Source organism: Lingula anatina, chromosome 6 (genome assembly GCF_051362555.1).
Source record: "Lingula anatina isolate TDL-2025a chromosome 6, LinAna3.0, whole genome shotgun sequence".
NCBI lineage: Eukaryota > Metazoa > Brachiopoda > Lingulata > Lingulida > Lingulidae > Lingula > Lingula anatina.
The window spans coordinates 2,756,098-2,775,608 of NC_141772.1; the positions used below are offsets into that span (position 1 = coordinate 2,756,098).

Below are 19,511 nucleotides of genomic sequence, written 5' to 3' on the forward strand. Positions count from 1 at the left end.
ATTGGGGGTGCTAACCGAAGGTGTGTAAAAACTCAAAGAGCCGTAAAATATTATTATTTCGGACTTTTTTCTTCTACGTGATGTGCATAACAATCGTTAATGAACATTAGAGCATGTGCCCCCCTATTTTCATTGAGAAAGGTTATGGACTGCACGGTAAAAAAAAAAAATAATAATAAACGCGGACTGTATTTGCCTGTAATTGCACTACCCCTATAAAATATGTCACGAACGGTTTGTGGGAATGCTTGTTTGATATAGGAATCATCTGATGTATTGTTAACGCAACCTGAATATATGGAAAGTATAACAAAAACAGGCGCAATCAAATATCCATATTTTATTAATTTATTTTGAAATAAGACTGCGGAAGACGCTTGAAGACGACATTGTCGTATATCGGTCATCAGAGAGAGAGAGAGAGAGAGAGAGAGAGAGAGAGAGATGTAGCACTCGTGCTCATAAACACAGATCAATTTTCCAGTACAAATTTATTAAAACCGATTTAAGACTAAAATTACAAGAAAGTAGACCTCTTTTTCAACAGAATATCTGGTTCCTGCCTCCAAGGCTATGTTAGTCTTGAATGAACCTGCTTAACTTCTAACTGCATTGATCACACCATTCTGGGAATGAGTAGAAAAGAAGTATAATTTCAAAAAGGGTCTGCTTTTTTAAACCCGCCTAAAACATATTTGTTGAGACGATGCTGGATGCCCCTTAAAAGTGTTTATTTTTGTCTAGCATTGGTAGTAGCGTTTTGTTTACATATGACATTGTTAGAAATGGGGAGCGCCTGGCGTGAATGGATAGCTTTTTTTGGTCTATATATATACGAGTGCGTCATTAAGTTGTGGGAAACCATAACAGTAGTCATGTTGTTAAACAAAGTGAGTTGAAGGTTAGGCACAAGCACCCGCGTTTACTGGGCTAACTGTATACAGTATATGGTAAGTACAGGTGCGTAAATAGGGTCACGGAGGTTTATTTCACAAATTGTGTTAATGCAGTTTTGAGTCATAATGTTAGCCTAACAAGTCACGGCCGATTTAGCTCATTTCTCAGCGTCTTAATGGTAGCTGACGTCATATTAGATGTTTTGGCAAATTTTTTTAGCAAATTATGATTGTTTTGATGAATATTTTTACTCCCATTGGTGACAGGGGGAAGGTGTGGGAGATAGACCCATCTGTTAAAGCCCTTACACCAAAAGCCAATTATAAAAAAAGTATATCCTAAGAACTTTAAAATCTCTTATGAAGCGGTCCTCGGGTCACAGTCAAAGTAAGGTAGGTAGGCGGTCGTCATAACCGGTGTGACAGGATTTGTAGTCCTAGTTAACGAATTCGGATATTACCCTCTACCAGGGCCGCAGTTATTATTCTGTGGACATTTTTGATGAGGCGACAGTACAAAGATTAGCCATCTATTTAACCAGAGACATATCTCTAAATACTAGTGGAAAATCAATCTGTGGTCCTGCTACATAGATTAGCCATCTGTTTAACCAGGGAGATATCACTTAATATATCTAGTGAAAAAATCAATCTGTGGCCGGCGCTGGTAGAGGGTAGCCGGATATGATGAGTACAGGTTAGGGTTAGTCAAAGTATTGGGGTTAGCTCATGGGATGAATGTCACCTGTACTAAGTAACGAACCTTTCCTGTCACACCGATAGTCCCTTGTGATACAGGGTTCGGTTCCCATGGATATGAACAGGTAAGCCGCGTTCTAGATTTTGGCCCATTTACATGTAGGTCACGCTAACCAGGCCCGTAGCCGGGGGGGGAGGGGGGTTCGAAAGAACCGCCCCTTTTTATGGGAAAAGGTCCACTTTTTCAAAAAAAAAAGAACCCCCCTTTTGAAATTTCTGGCTCCGGGCCTGCTAACCCTAACCTGTACGAATCTAATTGAGAGAGGAGTCTCTGTTTCACGGACGTTCAGTTTCTTTACACCGGAATTATGACAAGACTCTACACATAAGAGACGCTATTTCTTTTGTAGATTTGAATATCGAGTGTAGATTTCAGAATATGTGAAAAGGACTTAGGAATTGGAGTGTTGGATTTCACACGTAACGGTGGTGATCAAGGGTATGTAACAATCAAAGGTTTTTAATTTAAGAATTCATTTGACTTATGTCTAAAATTAAATCGATGTTTGCTAATTTTCAACTTAACTTAAGCGGCTTAGATGCCTTTCACGCTTACTGAAGCTGATAGGGGATAATTAACTATCGTTTAGCAGCTTTAGTAGGCGTCCCAGGCATCTAAGCCACTTAAGCTGAAACCAATTTTACAAGACACCCTGTGGAGATGGACAGATCCTGCTAGATCGATCTAGGAATAAGGACCCAGTCTAAGACTGTTCAAAGCTCTGTACCATACCATACACATGCTCCATCCAACAAAATACAATTTTCTACAGGTTAATTAATGCAGGTTTCAGGTTTTATAAACGCATGCTGCAGTCACAATATTGGTGGTTTAACACGAATTTGAGCAGATAAATAATTACAGCGTTTTTTTTTCCTCTGGTGACATCATTGAGTGTCCTGGAGTAATGTTTCGTGTGTGTGTGCGTGTGCGTGTTTAACATTTTTTCATTTTTCACATATCTGCATTTTTATATACAGACACTGCAAGTTTCACCATTTATCTGTCTTATCATCTGTTTCTTTATTTTTCTTTGTTTGGTGTCTGTGCATGTGTCATCCATGATGTCTATTTAAAGAGTCCTTATACATGGATAAATTATTCTTTTCCAGAGTGAAGAGTGACTTGAACGTGTGATGACCAACTACAGTATAATGGATCACAACGCAACGGAGCTCCCCATGGTAGGAACAGGATTGGGGTTTTCCCCGGGCATTTTATTCCACTTATTCCACTTGGATGGCGACAGAATCGAGTTCCGCGTCACATACACCTTGGCTTTTGTTTTGGAAGTCATCGGAGTTGTCATGAACATCGTGTCTCTCAGCGCCCTGTATAACATTCCGAGGCCCGTCCGCCCTTTGCAAGTTCTGATCATCCACTTGGCCGCGGCAGACTTGCTTTTCTTGGTATCGGGAATGGTAAGCACGTGCCTCGTGCTCGCTGAAATTTACACCCCCGGCATGCTGGGACAACAGAGCCCGGTTTGGTGTGTTGGTGAGATATTGATTGATGTCCACATAAACTGCTTCCCAGTTCCCTTTATTATTACTACGTATATCGTTCTAAATCAACTACTGGCACTGACTTTCCCGCTGAGGTACAAAGCTTTCGTCAGCAAACGGCGGATAAATGTGATTCTTGGGATTTCCTATGTTGTTGTTGTTGTGCTGTTTCTCACTTTCCACATGGTATCTCTAACTCAAGGTGATTCGTGCCTTTCACATTTTTCAAAAACGTACATCAATGCTACGTCCTGGTACCTTGGAATACTGTGCTCAGTTTTGATTTTGGTTAACTTACTGCTGTATGTTGGATTATTCATAAAAGCCAAAGACATCATCCGAAGCCACAAAGGCTCATTTCAGTTACAAGAAGCACAGAAAGCAACAGCTAACTGCGCGACGATCGACTCAAGAAAAGACAGAAAACTTCTTATCACGATCTTTCTGCTCTCAGTAACCATCGTTGTCCTTTGGACTCCCGCAATTGTGACTTTTTATCTTAAAACTTTAATTGCCAGCCGAGACTTTGAAGAGCGCATTGATCTAGCCGTGGTTCAAGCAATTACCGGCGTCGTCGCTATTCTAAATTCGTTAGTAGATCCTCTAGTGTACGGCATTCGGCTCCCCGAGGTCCGTGCCGGATACAGTAGACTTATGGGAAATTTTAGAAATTGTTGCAGAGGACCAGCAAGTCAAGGTGGAATATCCAGAGAAGCAACCAAAAGTACTTCTTGCTAATCAACTTGTGTTGGGATAACGAGTGTCGTTATACCTTGATTACGAAATATCATCATAACTTTATTTTATTTTTTTCATTGTGTCCGACTTTTTAACTCAAAGACGTTATTGTAAATAAAACCTACATGTTTTTTCTCAATCAACGGATTCAATACCTTTAAATGTAATTTTCGAAGACCAACTGTAATTGCTTCTAGTGAGGTAATTGCTTCTAGTGCAGTATTGTATCTTATAACATGTTGTCTAACTTTGAGAAAATAATACGTATTATTAGTCCAGGGTCTAACGTTTTTCTTCAAATGAGCGTTTATGTATACAACATTGTTGATAATAATCTGTAGTGACCGCCAAAGAGACTTGTGGTGTTAGATTTCAAAAGGTGATTCATACTTAAAACTGAGGAAAAAATAAACATTTATTTAGCTCAACTGTCACAACACGGAAATAAGAGATAAAATTGGTGTTTAAGTTCTCCTGAAACGGTGTTTTCGTGTCACTTTGTATTGAAAATCATTTGCACATAAATTTTATATTCCAATGTAGCCCTAATCTACATTGTACTAATCTATCAAATTCGACCTACATGTATCAAAGTTAAAAATCAAAGCGAATTAATGTCATTCAAAACCTATTGAGAAGCAATCTTACCTTCGAATTTGTAAAATGTTTATTTTCGGTGTGTCTTTCCATATTTGATCTCGAGTGACGCTTTTCTTTTCTTAAAGATAAATGATTGCCCTACTCCTGTAGACCCTATGTATTATTATTATTATTTATTGCGGTTCAAGTACATTTTTTACAATGACTATGACCTAACAGTATACATAATATAATCATATAACTAAAATTACAATAGTAAATTACAATATTGTTTATATAATAACTGTGATCAGATTTTACAATTGCAGTATACGCTCGTTACTTTGGTTGACTAGGTGGTGGTTGGTTGAGAATATTTTTTCTTTCCTTATTACACATTGTGATATAGTGGGCCACATTCTTTATAACATGTAAATCGTTTGACTGCATTATGCATTTGAACTGACCCTCTGGGGTTTGTGTAGGATCTGGTTTTAGGATCTCCCTGTGTTTGGTGAGTAAGGGGCATTTTAAAAGAAAGTGTATTTCGTTTTCCACTTCATCTGAGCATAACTTGCAGATCCTTTCTTCAGGGGGTATTGATTTTGGTTTTCGGTATCTGCCTCTTTGGATTTCTAAGTCATGTGCCCCTGTTCTAAATTATATCACTGACCTTACACCGTTGCTGTCTGCCACCGTTGCCAAGTGAAACGTCATAAAAGATAAACACGAGCAAGGTTACGTTTGTGACGCGCGCACATTTTCTTTGGAACTTATTTCGTTTTCAATCACTGGTTTTCAATTACATCCGGAAAAAAAGAGATTCACGTTTTTTCTCGCCAAAACTCATCATTTTGAAAGTATCGTTCCCATTTTTTTCTGCTTGTTCCGACATGCGCAGTGAGACCAGATTCAGTTTTACATTTGAGAACGCACTTGACAACCTTCCTGTTTGATTGATATCTAGCATTTAGCTAATCATTAGGCCTACGAAGGAACACCGCATGATACATGTATGTAAATCGAATAATAATTTCCATGTTAAAAAAAATAAATAAACACCACAAGTGACGAGGGACAAGTGACAAGTGACATATTTGAATGTGTTAATGTTTAAAGTTTAAACAACAGTGTTAATCTTTTTTTATATGTGTATCTAGAGTACGGACTGTAGCTCAACATGATATGCCCGAGAGGCCTCTCGTCCACCAAGTTAAGACGACTGTGACTAAGTTCTTTTGGTCTCTCGAACGGGACTACAAGACTACAAAAAGGAAAACCTGTAAGAAACAATCTGCTCGCCGGCCTCAAAGAGGGCTGCAAGAGTACCAAAGACCGAAAATAAAAGAAGATAGGATTTGATCAAGTAGGGCGATGGACAAATACATGTAGGATGGGCTGTGCTGGATCACCTTATTTTTGTTAGTTCATATTGGATGATGAAGAGTAACCTGTAATCCATCGTGGTAATAAACTGAACCTTATTTAGAGACAACCACCTTCCACCGAATTACTTTATGAAGGTAGGCTATAGTTTATATTTAGTTTCCTTTGAAAATAATGTGTTGATTAATATACTTTGCAAACGTGTGTTGAAAGCTCGAATGGCTAAATGAAAGGACGCACCGTCAACCTGTCACTCATTTTTTAATTTAAAAAAGTGATAATAAATAAAACATGGACGTGAAACAAAAATACATTAGGAAGCAATATGAAAAATTATTCTTTTTAACACCTCGACGATGTAATGGGAATTTTATTGATTGTGATTGCTCACCCGAGAGAGAGAACGAGACGGATCAGTTGCATGAATGATGAGGAGTCGAAAATACATTAAAACAAATGCTATGATTGACATTCGGCACTGACAGAGCGAAAAGATGTTACAATAATATAGAGATGAATAAATGATAAGGTTTGATTCCATGCGATATGCACATAGAAAACACACGGTTTCAGTTTTGTATCCATCAATTTAATAACTGAGAATATAATTCGCATAAGCGATCTTTTGAACTAATCATCAACTGAACTTTTCTCCTAGGATATTCTGCAGTTACTCCATTCTTAGCAAATCACCAACAGGGGCGAGAACGGAGCGTTTTCTTGATTTGTCTGCCATTGAAAGCTGCTGGGATAACGATGATCGGTGTCTGAAATGAGCATGGTGGCCCTAAGACTGCTTCTTGTCGGAATTACTATGATATTTTTAGGTAAGTTTGGCAGAAACAAAATGCACAAGCCAAAAGTGGTACCGGTGTTTTAATATTGATACGTCGTAGAGCTGAAAAATGTTTTTGGCAATAATTTGATATACAGCATGACACAACATCATAACATTATTCGTCTGTGTGGTTATATATTTGTTTCTGAATTTGAAATTGTTCCTAAATGTCCTTTCAATCCGCTTTAGATTGAAAATTATATCTTAGTATATACCAGTTTACTAGTATTTCATTGTAACATCCATTTTATAATTGCAAATAATAATAATAATAATAATAATAATATTAATTGGTGTTGTTGGTATCTTTCCACGGCAGGTACAACACCATGTAGAGGTTGCACCCAGAATTTGGCCAAAGGCAAACCCGCATACCAAAGTTCCACCTACCTTAATACGTACCATGCCAGTCGTGCTGTGGATGGTTACTATGACGACAACAACATACATGGGAGTTTTTCTTACACCAATGGTAGTCAGGGAGACTGGTGGCTGGTTGACTTAGAAACCACTGCGAAGGTGGCCGGTGTTATCATAACAAACCGTGGCAATATCTTTTGTGAGTTTTGATTCTATATTTTGTAATCATTTTCAATTGATTTCCTCAAATAGTGACACTTTTTCAATTTTCAATCCGTGTGGCTACGTACCTTGTGCGATTTTTATCACTGGTCTGTTGTTTAATTTGCCGCAACATGTAGGCATATATGGCAAATTGTAGAGTCAAATTTAACAATTTTACTTTGTGTTTTCAGCTCAGTTGTCAGCTTTGTTTCTGTATAATTTCGAAGTGAGAGTCGGAACCTCATACGATGATAGTTCATCATTCAACCAGTACAAACTCTGCGCCAGTTACCCGGGGGTGGCACCTGTGGGGAACACGTCTCTGTCCTGTGGGTCACCACTGAGAGGACGATATGTCCTGATCATTAAAGTTGGTAGTGACAACAGTCCCTTGCAGCTGTATGAAGTGGAGGTCCATGGTGAGTTCATGGGTTCATCAAAACCACTTTTATAGCGGGACTTAAGTATTTCACGTTGTTAATTTGTTAATACAAGTACATGTATGTGTTTTAAAGGTTGAATTTTATAATTGATTTAACGTCGACATAACCGGTCAATCAGGTACGTTTTTTATATAAGCTGTCAAGTCCCATAGTTGATTAATGTTTTTTTAAATTATTTTTATTTATTTGTTTTTTTATTTATTTATTTATTTATTTATTATTTATTATTATTATAATTTTTTTTTTTGTCTAGGGTTTAGAACATCAATGAAGTTTAAGCAGGTAGCAGCAGATGCTCGCGCAACTCTTGTGCCCATATCCACGCTGAATGTCGGCAGCCTCATCGAATGCAGCAGCTCCTGTATGCAGCGCTGGGAGTGTGTGGCCATAAACGTGCTCTGTGCCGGAAATGACCAATGTGTCTGTGAACTGCTGCCCAGCACTGCCCAATCCGGCGACTTGCAGGCACGCACTGGATACAGATATTATGAAGAAAACTGCCCGGGTACAGAGTAGGACGAGATGTCTAATTTCTGTAAATGAATCGCTTACAGAATACTCCGGGGAAGCATTCATGAGTTCGTTACGCATACATGCACTCTTTACGTATTATCTACCATTGATGTTTAAAGGGATAATAACTATTCGTGTGAGATCTATATTTCACAACAAAAACTTTGTAAACAACTCGTAGAAATATGATATATTCTGTTTCATCACAAAAACGGCAGTTATGGCTATTATTCTGATATCTGAGCTTGTCATCGGACTACGTGACCTCCATAGATAGCTACATTCTGTAATAATCTCTTAAGAGATTATTACATGTCTTGGTTTTTCTGTTTATTTTGTTGGATGTTTTTTTAAGTATTATTTTTTTCTGTTTTCAGTATCACTGATGACGAACAATTATGGTTTCTCTGTATAGAATGGAATGTGTTGTTTATTCATATTCCTTAAAATAAAAACAATTCTCTTATCACTTATTTTTCAACAGTGCAACGTTTTCCGTTTTGAATTTGTTCTTAATGTCAAACACGTCACAAACGACGTCACTGAAATATACGTTCTATTACATGCTAATTATTGAAATTGGCCCAATCTTACTCCACTCCAACTCTACATCGAAATTTCTAATAAGATACCGAGCCAGTTAAAAAAGTATGTATGCACACTGAGTAATTTGTGAGCATATTTCCATTGAACATGGACAACTGAATTTCCATGCTCTGACAGGAGTATTCAAGTGTCCAGGACTGGCCAGAAATGACCCCTGACCCGCAGTGAAACGTACTCGTTACCTTGTGACCCGTTGACATATACGAAGTCGATCCCCTGTGGGAGAGGGTTCACGTTAGGTACATTTTAACCTACTAACTTCACGCTAACCCTAAACTTTATTATATGTATATAAAATGAAGGGCAATGGCCTAGATATCAACAGATACATGTTGGTCAATAGGTCGAGAGAACTTTTACAGAATCTCAGCATCAATTTACTGTCATTCGTTCATTATAAAGTCAGTTCTGTAATGCATAATAATTTTGAGTTGCAGACCTCCAAATAGTAGCCTCTATCATGTTAGAATTCGGATCGATATCTTTGGCGGAATCTGAATCAATTCACTGTCACAGCATGAGTTATCAACATTGTTTCAAAAAAACATTCATCATCAACAGAAATGGTGAACTACGGGAGCGTTTAGAATAAACTTGCCTCTGTCTCTGCGGGAATTATTGATAAAGTGCAGTCAATGTAATCAGTTTAATTGTCTGACACTCCTCCTCGACCAGGTAACGGGTAATTAAGTCTGTTTACCGTAATGGTTGAAGTTGAATGTCAATCCTAGAATAGGCTGGTAAGAACTATACACAGTTGCGTTTCACAAAAACCATAGAGCAAAATTTGTTTGTCTTGACAATTTATTCATTTATCTATTTTTCATTTATTGTGGACCAGTGGTTCGTAAAACGGTCTTAGACCAATAATCTTAAAGCCGACTGTATGTAGTCGGCTATCCAGTCGGATAGCAGTCTAAGCGAGGTCGTTCATCTCGTATTTAATGTCTTTAATCCGTGCTCCTAGAGGAAGTTTTGATATTGTTCCTAACTTGAAATACATGAATATTAGAGTCCACCTTGTCTCCCCAGCATTTCTATTTTATTTTAGTTATAACTTTACACATGTAATTACTTTTATCCCAGCTGGTCACATGATCGTCGCCTTTGTAATTATTGGTTTTGTTGCCCATTTTATTGATCACACAATGTGTGGGATTTGGGCAATATTTGGCAGTGACGTTGATGTCTCAGGGCAGTGGAACAATTCCTTGAAGATCGCCCATCGTGGTCCTGATGCTTTCCGCATTGAAAATGTCAACCATCTAAAGAACTGCTGCATGGCCTTCTACCACCTGGCTGTTGTTGATGACACGTTTGGTATTCAGCCAATGAGGATCCATTCTTTACCACATTTGTGGATGATATATAATGGGGAGATATATAACTGCAAACTGGTAAGATACAACACGTATTACTTTCGCCAACAGTGATGGATTATCTGTATTCTGTTTGTTAATGGACAAGATATCTCAAAGGTTCTTTGCAAATTTACAAATAAAAGAAAATTTTAATATTCAGAATTGGGTGTTAGGCCTTTTCAGGAGGGTTAGTAGTAAAGCATTACAGTGTACAGTCAACCTGAGTTCCTTAATATATATCAGGATTTTTACTGCTTTTTAAGGTCATGGCGAAGTTGGAACTGAGCAATTGACGCTGTGGCGGTACGGATATGCTCCTTTCTGCATTCTTTAAATTTGTGTTTCTTTGTTTCTTTTCATATGACATCAAATTTATCTGATATATTTCCTTTAAGATCTAGAAACAGTTTGGCTTTGACTTTGAGACAAACAGTGACGGAGAGACCATCTTGCATCTGTACAACCATGGCGGCATAGAATTTGCCGCGCAGCACCGTGATGGGGTCTTTGCATTTGTTTTGCTTGATACGTTGAAGAGGAAAGTTTGCGTGGGCAGGGACACGTTTAGTGTACGTCCAGCGTTTCGTTTGGTAGAGGATGGTTTTCTGGCTGTTTGCTCTGAGTCAAAAGGTGCGAATTCTGCGCGCGTACGCGTGCGCACACACACACACACACACACACACACAACCTTATTTAGAGACAACCACCTTCCAACGAATTACTTTATGAAGGTATAGTTAATATTTAGTTTCCTTTGAAAATAATGTGGTGATTTATATACTTTGCAAACGTGTGATGAAAGCTCGAATGGCTATGTGAAAGGACGCACGGTCAACCTATCACTCATTTTTGAATTTAAAATAATTGATAATAAATAAAACATGGACGTGAAACAAAAATACATTAGGAAGCAATTTGAAAAATTATTCTTTTTAACACCTTGACGATGTAAAGGGAATTTTATTGATTGTGATGGCTCACCTGAGAGAGAGAACGAGCCGGATCAGTTGCATAATGATGAGTCGAAAATACATTAAAACAAATGCTATAATTGACACTGACAGAGCGAAAAGATGTTACAATAATATAGAGATGAATAAATGATAAGGTTCTATTCCATGAGACATGCACATAGAAAACACACGGTTTCAGTTTTGTTTCCATCTATTAGATAACTGATGAATACAAGTCGCATTAGCGATCTTTTGAACTAAGCATCAACTGAACTTTTCTCCTAGGATATTCTGCAGTTACTCCATTCTTAGCAAATCACCAACAGGGGCGAGATTGGAGCGTTTTCTTGATTTGCCTGCCATTGAAATCTGCTGGAATAACGATGATCGATGTCTGAAATGAGCATGGTGGCCCTAAGACTGCTTCTTGTCGGAATTACTGTGATATTTTTAGGTAAGTTTGGCAGAAACAAAATGTACAAGCCACAAGCGGTGTTTTAATATTGATCTGCCGTAGAGTTGAAAATGTTTTTGGCAATAATTTGATATACAGCATGACACAATATCATAATATTATTCATCCATGTGGTTATATATTTGTTTCTGACTTTGAAATTGTTCCTTAAAAGTCATTTCAATCCGCTTTAGATTGAAAATTATATATTAGCATATACCAGTATACTAGTATTTCATTGTAACATCCATTTTATAGTTGAAAATAATAATAATAATAATAATTGATATCTTTCCACGGCAGGTACAACACCATGCAGAGGTTGCACCCAGAATTTGGCCAAAGGCAAACCCACATACCAAAGTTCCACCTTCCAAAGTAAACACGGAATTTTGTTCCATGCCAGTCGTGCTGTGGATGGTAACTATGACGACAGAAACAAACATGGGAGTTGTTCCCACACCAATGGTAGTCAGGGAGCATGGTGGCTGGTGGACTTAGAAACCACGGCGAAGGTGGCCGGTGTTATCATAACAAACCGTGGCGATGGCAATTGTGAGTTTTGATTCTATATTTTGTAATCATTTTCCATTTTTTTCTCAAATAGTGACACATTTTCAATCCGTGTGTCTACGTACCTTGTACGATTTTTATCACTGGTCTGTTGTTTAATTTGCCGCAACATGTAGGCATATATGGCAAATTGTAGAGTCAAATTTAACAATTTTCACTTTTTGTTTTCAGCTTATCGTCTGAATAATTTCGAAGTGAGAGCCGGAAACTCATTTGATGATAGTTCATCATTCAACCAGTACAAACTCTGCGCCAGTTACCCGGGGGTGGCACCTGAGGGGAACACGTCTCTGTCCTGTGGGTCACCACTGACAGGACGATATGTCTTGATCATCAAAGTTGGTAGTGACGAACATCCCTTGCAGCTTTGTGAAGTGGAGGTCCATGGTGAGTTCATGGGTCCATCAAAATCACTTTTACAGGCGGGCTTCAAGTATTTCACGTTGTTTATTTGTTAATACATGTACATGTATGTGTTTTAAAGGTTGAAAATACTACATGTAGTAGCTAAAATCTGTAAATCTGACACATTTTATAATTGATATAACGTCGACAGAACCGGTCAATCAGGTACTTTTGATATAAGCTTTCAAGTCCCATTGTGAATTAATGTTTTTTATTTATTTATTTATTTTTTTTTTTTTGTCTAGGGTTTAGAAGATCAATGCAGTTCCAACAGGTAGCAGCAGATGCTCGCGCAACTCTTGTGCCTATATCCACGCTGAATGTCGGCAGCCTCATCGAATGCAGCATCTCCTGTATGAAACACTGGGAGTGTGCTGCCATAAACGTTCTCTGTGCTGGAAATGACCTATTTGTCTGTGAACTTCTGCCCAGCACTGCCCAATACGGAGACTTGCAGGCAGACACTGGATACAGATATTATGAAGACAAATGCCCGGGTACAGCGTAGGACGAGACTGTCTAATTACTGTGAATATATCGCTTACAGAATACTCCGGGGAAGCATTCATGAGTTCGTTACGCATACATGCACTCTTTAAGTATTATCCACCATTGATGTTTAAAGGGATAATAACTCTTCGTGTGAGATCTATATTTCACAATAAAAACATTGTAAACAACTCATAGAAATATAATACATTCTGTTTTATCACAAAAACGGAAGTTCAGGCTATTATTCTGATTGAGCTTGTTATCAGACCACGTGACCTCCAAAGATGGCTGCACTCTGTAATAATCTCTTAAGAGATTATTACATGTCTTGGTTTTTCTGTTTGTTTTGTTGGTTGTTTTTTTTTTTGTTTTTTTTTTAGTATTATTTTTTTCTGTTATCAGTATCACTGATGACGAACAATCATGGTCTCTCTGTATAGAATGGAATGTGCTGTTTATTCATATTCCTTAAAATAAAAACATTTCTCTTATCATTTATTTTTCAACAGTACAACTAAACGTTTTCCGTTTTGAATTTGTTCTTAATGTCAAACACGTCACAAACGACGTCTCTGAAACGTGTTTACGTTCTCAACAGCATATCGCTTGACAACGCAAACAAAAATCTTATACTTGTGCTATAATAATAAAACAGAAAACGGATCTGTAGTTTGTTCTGTAAATCGATCAGATTGACAAAGTCTCCATTTTATTTAATTTTTATTTTCACAAAATTAACTGTATAAGATTTTAACCGTTTTGTTTTTATCATCACGGAAGATTAGTTCTACCCTGCAACATTCTTTGATTTATGTTTACTTTTAAACACAATACGTTTCTAAGGAAGCAAATAAGGGAAAAAGAATCCCGCTTTTACTTTTTCGTGTGATACCCCTCTTAAAAACAAATGAAGAGGACAACGTGCGGTGTGCATCCATTGCGCCATCTATTAGAAATTGCCTTAACTGCGACATCTACCATATGCTTATTACTGGAATACGCCCAATCTTAATCTTCATCGTTGCTTCTAATATGATACCGAGCCTGTTACAAAAGAGAGTATGCAACATTGAGGTGAATAAGTTGTGCACATATTTCCACTGACCATGTTTAACTGGATTTCTATGCTTTGGCAGGAATATTAAAGTGTCGATGGCTGGCCGAAAATGACCCCTGACCTGTGGTGAAAAGTCACCTTTCGACCCGTTGTCATATAGACGGCGTCGATCCTTTGTGTGAGAGGGTTCGCCTTAGGTAGATTTAGACCCACTTGCGACACGCTTACCTTCACCTATATTATATATGAAGAGCAATGACCAAGATATTAATAGATACAACTGTAGGTCAATAGGTCGAGAAAACTTTACATACTCTCGGCATAGATTTACTGCCACTCGTTCATTATTAGGTAAGTCCGTAGTGCATAGTAATTATTAGTTGCAGACCTCCAAAAATCAGCCTCAATGCGAGAAATTGGATCGATATCTTTGGCTGAATCTCTGAATCAATTCACTGTCACGATGCGAGTTATTAATATTGTTTCAAAGTAACATTAATCTTCACTAGAAATGGTGAGGTAAGGGAGCGTTTAGAATAAACTTATTGTACCAGTAGATCTACATGGATTCTTGATAAAGTGCAGTTTAATTGTCTGACACTCCTCCTCGACCAGCTAAGGGGTAATTAAGTCTGTTTTACGTTATGATTGAAGTCGAATGTGGGTCCCATTTTTTCTATTTTATTCTAGTTATAACTTTACACATGTAATTACTTTTATCCCAGTCACATGTTCTTCGTCTTTTTAATTATTGATTTTGTTGCCCATTTTATTGATCACACAATGTGTGGGATTTGGGCAATATTTGGCAGTGACGTTGATGTCTCCACTCAGTGGCACAATTCCTTGAAGATAGCCCATCGTGGCCCTGATGCTTTCCGCGTAGAAAATGTGAACCATCTAAAGAACTGCTGCATGGCCTTCTACCACCTGGCTGTTGTTGATGACACGTTTGGTATTCAGCCAATGAGGATCCATTCTTTACCACATTTGTGGATGATATATAATGGGGAGATTTATAACTATAAGCTGGTAAGATACAACTTTAAGATAAACTTATAAGACAATTAAGTTCTCCTGCCAACAGTCATGTTTTGTTTGGTAGTGGACAAGATATCTCAAAAGGTTCTTTGCAAATTCACAAATAAAAGAAAATTTTAAAATTCAGAATTGAGTGTTATTCAGGAGTGTTAGAAGTAAGGCATTACAGTATACACTGAACCTGTGTATCTTGATAATAAATTACAGGAATTTTTATTGCATTTGTTCATAGATCATGGCGAAGTTGGAACTGGGCAATTGACGCTGTGGCGTTACAAATAATCTCTTCTCTGCATTCTTTGAATTTGTGTTTCTTTTCATATACCATCAGATTTCTCTGATATATTTCCCTTTAAGATCCAGAAACAGTTTGACTTTGACTTCGAGACAAACAGTGACGGGGAGGCCTTCTTGCATCTGTACAACCATGGCGGCATAGAATTTGCCGCTCAGCGCCTCGACGGGGTCTTTGCATTTGTTTTGCTTGATACGTTGAAGAGGAAAGTTTACGTGGGCAGGGACATCTTTGGTGTACGTCCAGCGTTTCGTTTGGTGGAGGATGGTTTTCTGGCTGTCTGCTCTGAGGCAAAAGGTACGTATTCTGCGCGCACGCGCATGCACACACACACACATACACGCACATCGTTTGCAGCAATTTCGAAGGTATGTATGAAGCTTTCGTGTGAGCGATCAATCAGGAAAGGTCTAGATGTAGACCAGTCACTGCTTTCCTCAAAAGCACACACACATACACGCGCGCGCGCACACAAACACACAAACACACACACACACAAGGATCTATAGATTAATTACATTGCAGGGCTGTTGGGTTTGGGCCAATGCAGTAATGACCATAGTGTGGACATCCAACCCTTCCCACCTGGCCACGTGGAGACATATTCCCTGGACCAGGGCGGAAAGGCCAAGCTTGAAGAGGTAAAGAGGTTCCATAACATCGGTGACATGCCTAAGTATAAGACTATAGCTCCCGCACTTGGTAAGTAGGGGAATACGCAGCTCTCTCTCTCTCTCTCTCTCTCTCTCTCTCTCTCTCTCTGTACATGTGTGTGTGTGTGTGTGTGTGTGTGTGTGTGCGCGCGTGTGTGTGTGTGTGTGTGTGTGTGTGTGTGTGAGAGAGAGAGAGAGAGAGTTTCACCATTTTGCCTGTGTTTGCTTGACCAGTTGTTTTTATTTTCGGTTCTGGTTATTATCCAATTTCTTGATTTATGTATTTTTTGAAATCCAAGTGATGTAGCATATTCTGTTAAACTAGTAGCATGTTTAGCAATGCATGTAAAGGAAACTAGAGACTTCTCAATCATTTTTGCTCTGAAACTGAATTTGCCTAAATGTGTTTTACTTGCAGTTGACAGCATATCAACCAATATACGTAACTTGCTGGATGCAGCAGTGAAGAAAAGACTAATGGCGAATAGGCCTATAGGTTGTTTACTATCCGGTGAGTTGTCATAGTTTGTTATGTAAGCTATTTTTGTGGATGTAAAATGTCAATAATGAGATAAAGTATAACGTAGTGGCGAAGTCTTTTCCCCCAAAGATATGTTATAAAGGTTCGTTCCACAATTATTAGTGTGGATGACAATTTTCAAATCTTTTAATTTTAATTTGAATCAAGATCTATTGCAGATTTTTGGGATACTTGTATGTGCTATGTCATAGTAAATATTTTTGTGGTTATTAAAAATTGAACAACTAGTAAAGAAAAGGAAACGTAACACTTCCTTCCATCATTGCGCTTTTGAACTTATTATGTATTGAGCTTCAAACTCAAAAAAACTCCGTGAAAGTAATAACAAACGACACCATGACGCCTTGTTAGATAAACCACGTGTAGCAAAATACGAAGAGTCTTAGCATGTCCAGTTCTTATGAGTGACTTTAATTTCTTCACTTCCAGGCGGGCTCGACTCAAGTCTTGTGACTGCTCTGGTAGTAAAAAACGCCAAGGAAATGGGAATAAAGTACAAGATCCGAACCTTTGCCACTGGCATGCCTGGAAGCACTGATATAAAAGCTGCGAGAAAGGTGATTCACCTCCCCTTGCTGTCACCAAAAATTATACCGACTGAAATATAAAAGTACATTCACTTTGTACCCGTTGATGATTACTTTCTATAATTTGCAATAATCAAGCCTTAAGCTCACATGAGTGAGTTGGTAAGGTTTAAAATGTAAGAACTAGTGAACGATCTAAAGAACTAAATATCGAAGTGAGAATGAATCAGAGCTTTCTTTTCCATACGGCACTTGGCTGCTTTATTTCTTGTGGTTAGCAAATCCATGTAGAGGAGATTGAACAAAAGGATACTTTATTATTTTAATTGTTAGGTTGCTGATTTCCTGGGTACCGAACACCACGAAGTTTTCTTCTCAGAAAAAGAAGGCGTCCAAGCGCTTGGTGATGTCATCACCTGCCTGGAAAATTATGACATCATAACAGTCAGGGCAGCTGTAGGTATGACATCACACTTTTTATTGACGTCACGCCCTTGAGATTTTTAAATAAAATTTCAAAATATTTATAGCTTTATTATCGGGAACACTATTCCTTCTTCGTGATCAATTTAATTCTTCATTTGATTCGTCAATTTAGAGCACTGTGCCTTAATGCGTTTTCTGTGTCATTGTCTTAAATTTCGGTAGCCCCCACCATTATTTATTGTCACCTGCTGCCATCTTTAGCCTCTTTGTTTGAGCCCCCCCCCCTCCAACAACTGTTTACAGAATGATGATCACAATATGTTCAGAGAATCAGTCACAAAACGTGCTTCATTTTGTTTCATAATATTAATAATCCTCAATATGCTATCCTATCTTACATAAATAATATTATACATACATGGGCCTTAAATACTCGTATATTTGTTAATAAATCTAGAGATAAAGATATTTTTTCTTTTAAAGGAATGTTCCTAGTCAGCAAGTATATCTCAGAGAAGACCGACACAGTGGTGATATTCTCCGGGGAGGGAGCTGACGAGCTGTGTCAGGGGTACATGTACTTTCATAACGCACCCTCAGCAGACGACGCTGACGTAGACAGCAGACGACTTCTTGATGTCCTTTACCGCTACGATGTTCTAAGAGTAGACAGAATTACTGCAAGATGGGGGTATGGGGGCATTTTTTTAAACCAAAAATTTTCATTTTCTGTATATAGAGGTAATGGCTGTCTTTTCAGTTCTGACAAATTTAGTGTTTTGTACCACAAATAACAATGAAAGAATCATGTTTGATTTTTAGATGGCTTCAGTTTTCATATAACTTCTGATTTGTAGAATCCGGAAAAGGAAGCTGTCTGTCGATTTTGTTCTTTTGTTAATGATTTTTATTGATGTAAATGACGGGTTTCTATTGCAAAGATCTTCCCCGTATGTTCTCTCTGTTGATTTGTATTCATGACTTTAACTGCACAAAATATATCAACCAGCGCACATTTGTCCCACAGGCTCGAAGTACGCGTGCCATTCCTAGACCACCAATTTACTAGCTATTACCTCACCATCGACCCTCAACTACGACAGCCAAAAGACGGAATAGAAAAGCATATTTTGCGATCTGCCTTCGAAAACGAGCGTCTTATTCCTAACGATATATTGTGGCGCCCCAAGGAGGGGTTCAGTGACGGTGTGTCTTCTGAGAAACGATCATGGCATTGTGTTATTAAGGAATTTGTGGCTCCCAGGGTATGGCTTTTGTCTCCTTTAAAAATTTAAATTTTTATTTCATTGTAAGTGGCAGTATTGTAATTGTATCAACACGCGATTTTTTCGTATAATTAATGTAAAATTTCCGTTGTTTGCGGTGCTTATATAGCTACAGGTAACGTAAGTTAGATGTATTTGTAAATTGAACAAGCACAAACATAGCGAGAAAAGTACGCCATTACCACATGCTATATTGGTGGTGCAGTTAACTGATAATCTAATTGCAGGTCAATGATGAGGACTTGAAAAATGCGCCCAAGACTTTTCTCTGCAATCCCCCGAGTTCTAAAGAATCATATTTCTTCCGGCAGTTATTTGAGGACCAATTCCCGGGAAGGGCTTCCTGGATTCCATACTACTGGAGACCAAAGTGGTCCCAAACCGAGGACCCCTCAGCTAGAATGCTAAAACACTACAAATACATGTAAACTGTAACGGTACCCTTACATGTACACGTGTAGGCCAAGTAGCATACACATCCTGTATATGTATGATGTAAGTGTCGAAGTTGTGGCCCTGACACTGTAAGAAAGATAAACACTCTCATTCAAGCATGAGTATTACTGCAGGGGCGGATTTAGGCCGTCTTCTGGGTCTTCCGGAAGACGGTCAGATTTTC

At 38.3% G+C, this 19,511-nt stretch overlaps 4 protein-coding genes across 9 annotated transcripts; all 4 read left to right on the plus strand.

Annotated features, from left to right (window-relative positions):
* LOC106160996 (uncharacterized) lies at window positions 1-4,327 on the plus strand. 6 transcript variants are annotated; one of them, XM_087016080.1, is made up of 2 exons: window positions 1-20; window positions 2,769-4,327. In XM_087016080.1, exon 2 carries the CDS (start codon window positions 2,793-2,795, stop codon window positions 3,897-3,899), a length of 1,107 nt encoding a protein of 368 aa, XP_086872206.1. In that variant the 5' UTR covers window positions 1-20; window positions 2,769-2,792; the 3' UTR covers window positions 3,900-4,327. The 6 variants fall into 6 exon arrangements, with proteins under 6 accessions (XP_086872206.1, XP_013393271.2, XP_086872203.1 ...); XM_013537817.3 differs by lacking the exon at window positions 1-20 and adding an exon at window positions 838-960; XM_087016077.1 differs by lacking the exon at window positions 1-20 and adding an exon at window positions 845-950.
* A 1,909-nt stretch (window positions 4,328-6,236) lies between these two features.
* Window positions 6,237-8,705, plus strand: LOC106161025 (fucolectin-6). The gene is made up of 4 exons (XM_013537852.2): window positions 6,237-6,691; window positions 7,022-7,261; window positions 7,458-7,685; window positions 7,963-8,705. The coding sequence occupies exons 1-4, from the start codon at window positions 6,637-6,639 to the stop codon at window positions 8,223-8,225; spliced, it is 786 nt and encodes a 261-aa protein (XP_013393306.2). The 5' UTR covers window positions 6,237-6,636; the 3' UTR covers window positions 8,226-8,705.
* A 2,639-nt stretch (window positions 8,706-11,344) lies between these two features.
* On the plus strand, window positions 11,345-13,479 carry LOC147760993 (fucolectin-like). Its single transcript, XM_087015969.1, has 4 exons — window positions 11,345-11,596; window positions 11,900-12,151; window positions 12,341-12,556; window positions 12,820-13,479. Exons 1-4 carry the CDS (start codon window positions 11,533-11,535, stop codon window positions 13,080-13,082), a joined length of 795 nt encoding a protein of 264 aa, XP_086872095.1. The 5' UTR covers window positions 11,345-11,532; the 3' UTR covers window positions 13,083-13,479.
* Window positions 13,480-14,769: 1,290 nt separating this feature from the next.
* On the plus strand, window positions 14,770-19,470 carry LOC106162965 (asparagine synthetase [glutamine-hydrolyzing]-like). Its single transcript, XM_013540424.2, has 9 exons — window positions 14,770-15,155; window positions 15,522-15,756; window positions 15,985-16,161; window positions 16,531-16,623; window positions 17,083-17,210; window positions 17,514-17,640; window positions 18,090-18,297; window positions 18,634-18,871; window positions 19,120-19,470. The coding sequence occupies exons 1-9, from the start codon at window positions 14,853-14,855 to the stop codon at window positions 19,318-19,320; spliced, it is 1,710 nt and encodes a 569-aa protein (XP_013395878.2). The 5' UTR covers window positions 14,770-14,852; the 3' UTR covers window positions 19,321-19,470.
* Window positions 19,471-19,511: the final 41 nt, after the last annotated feature.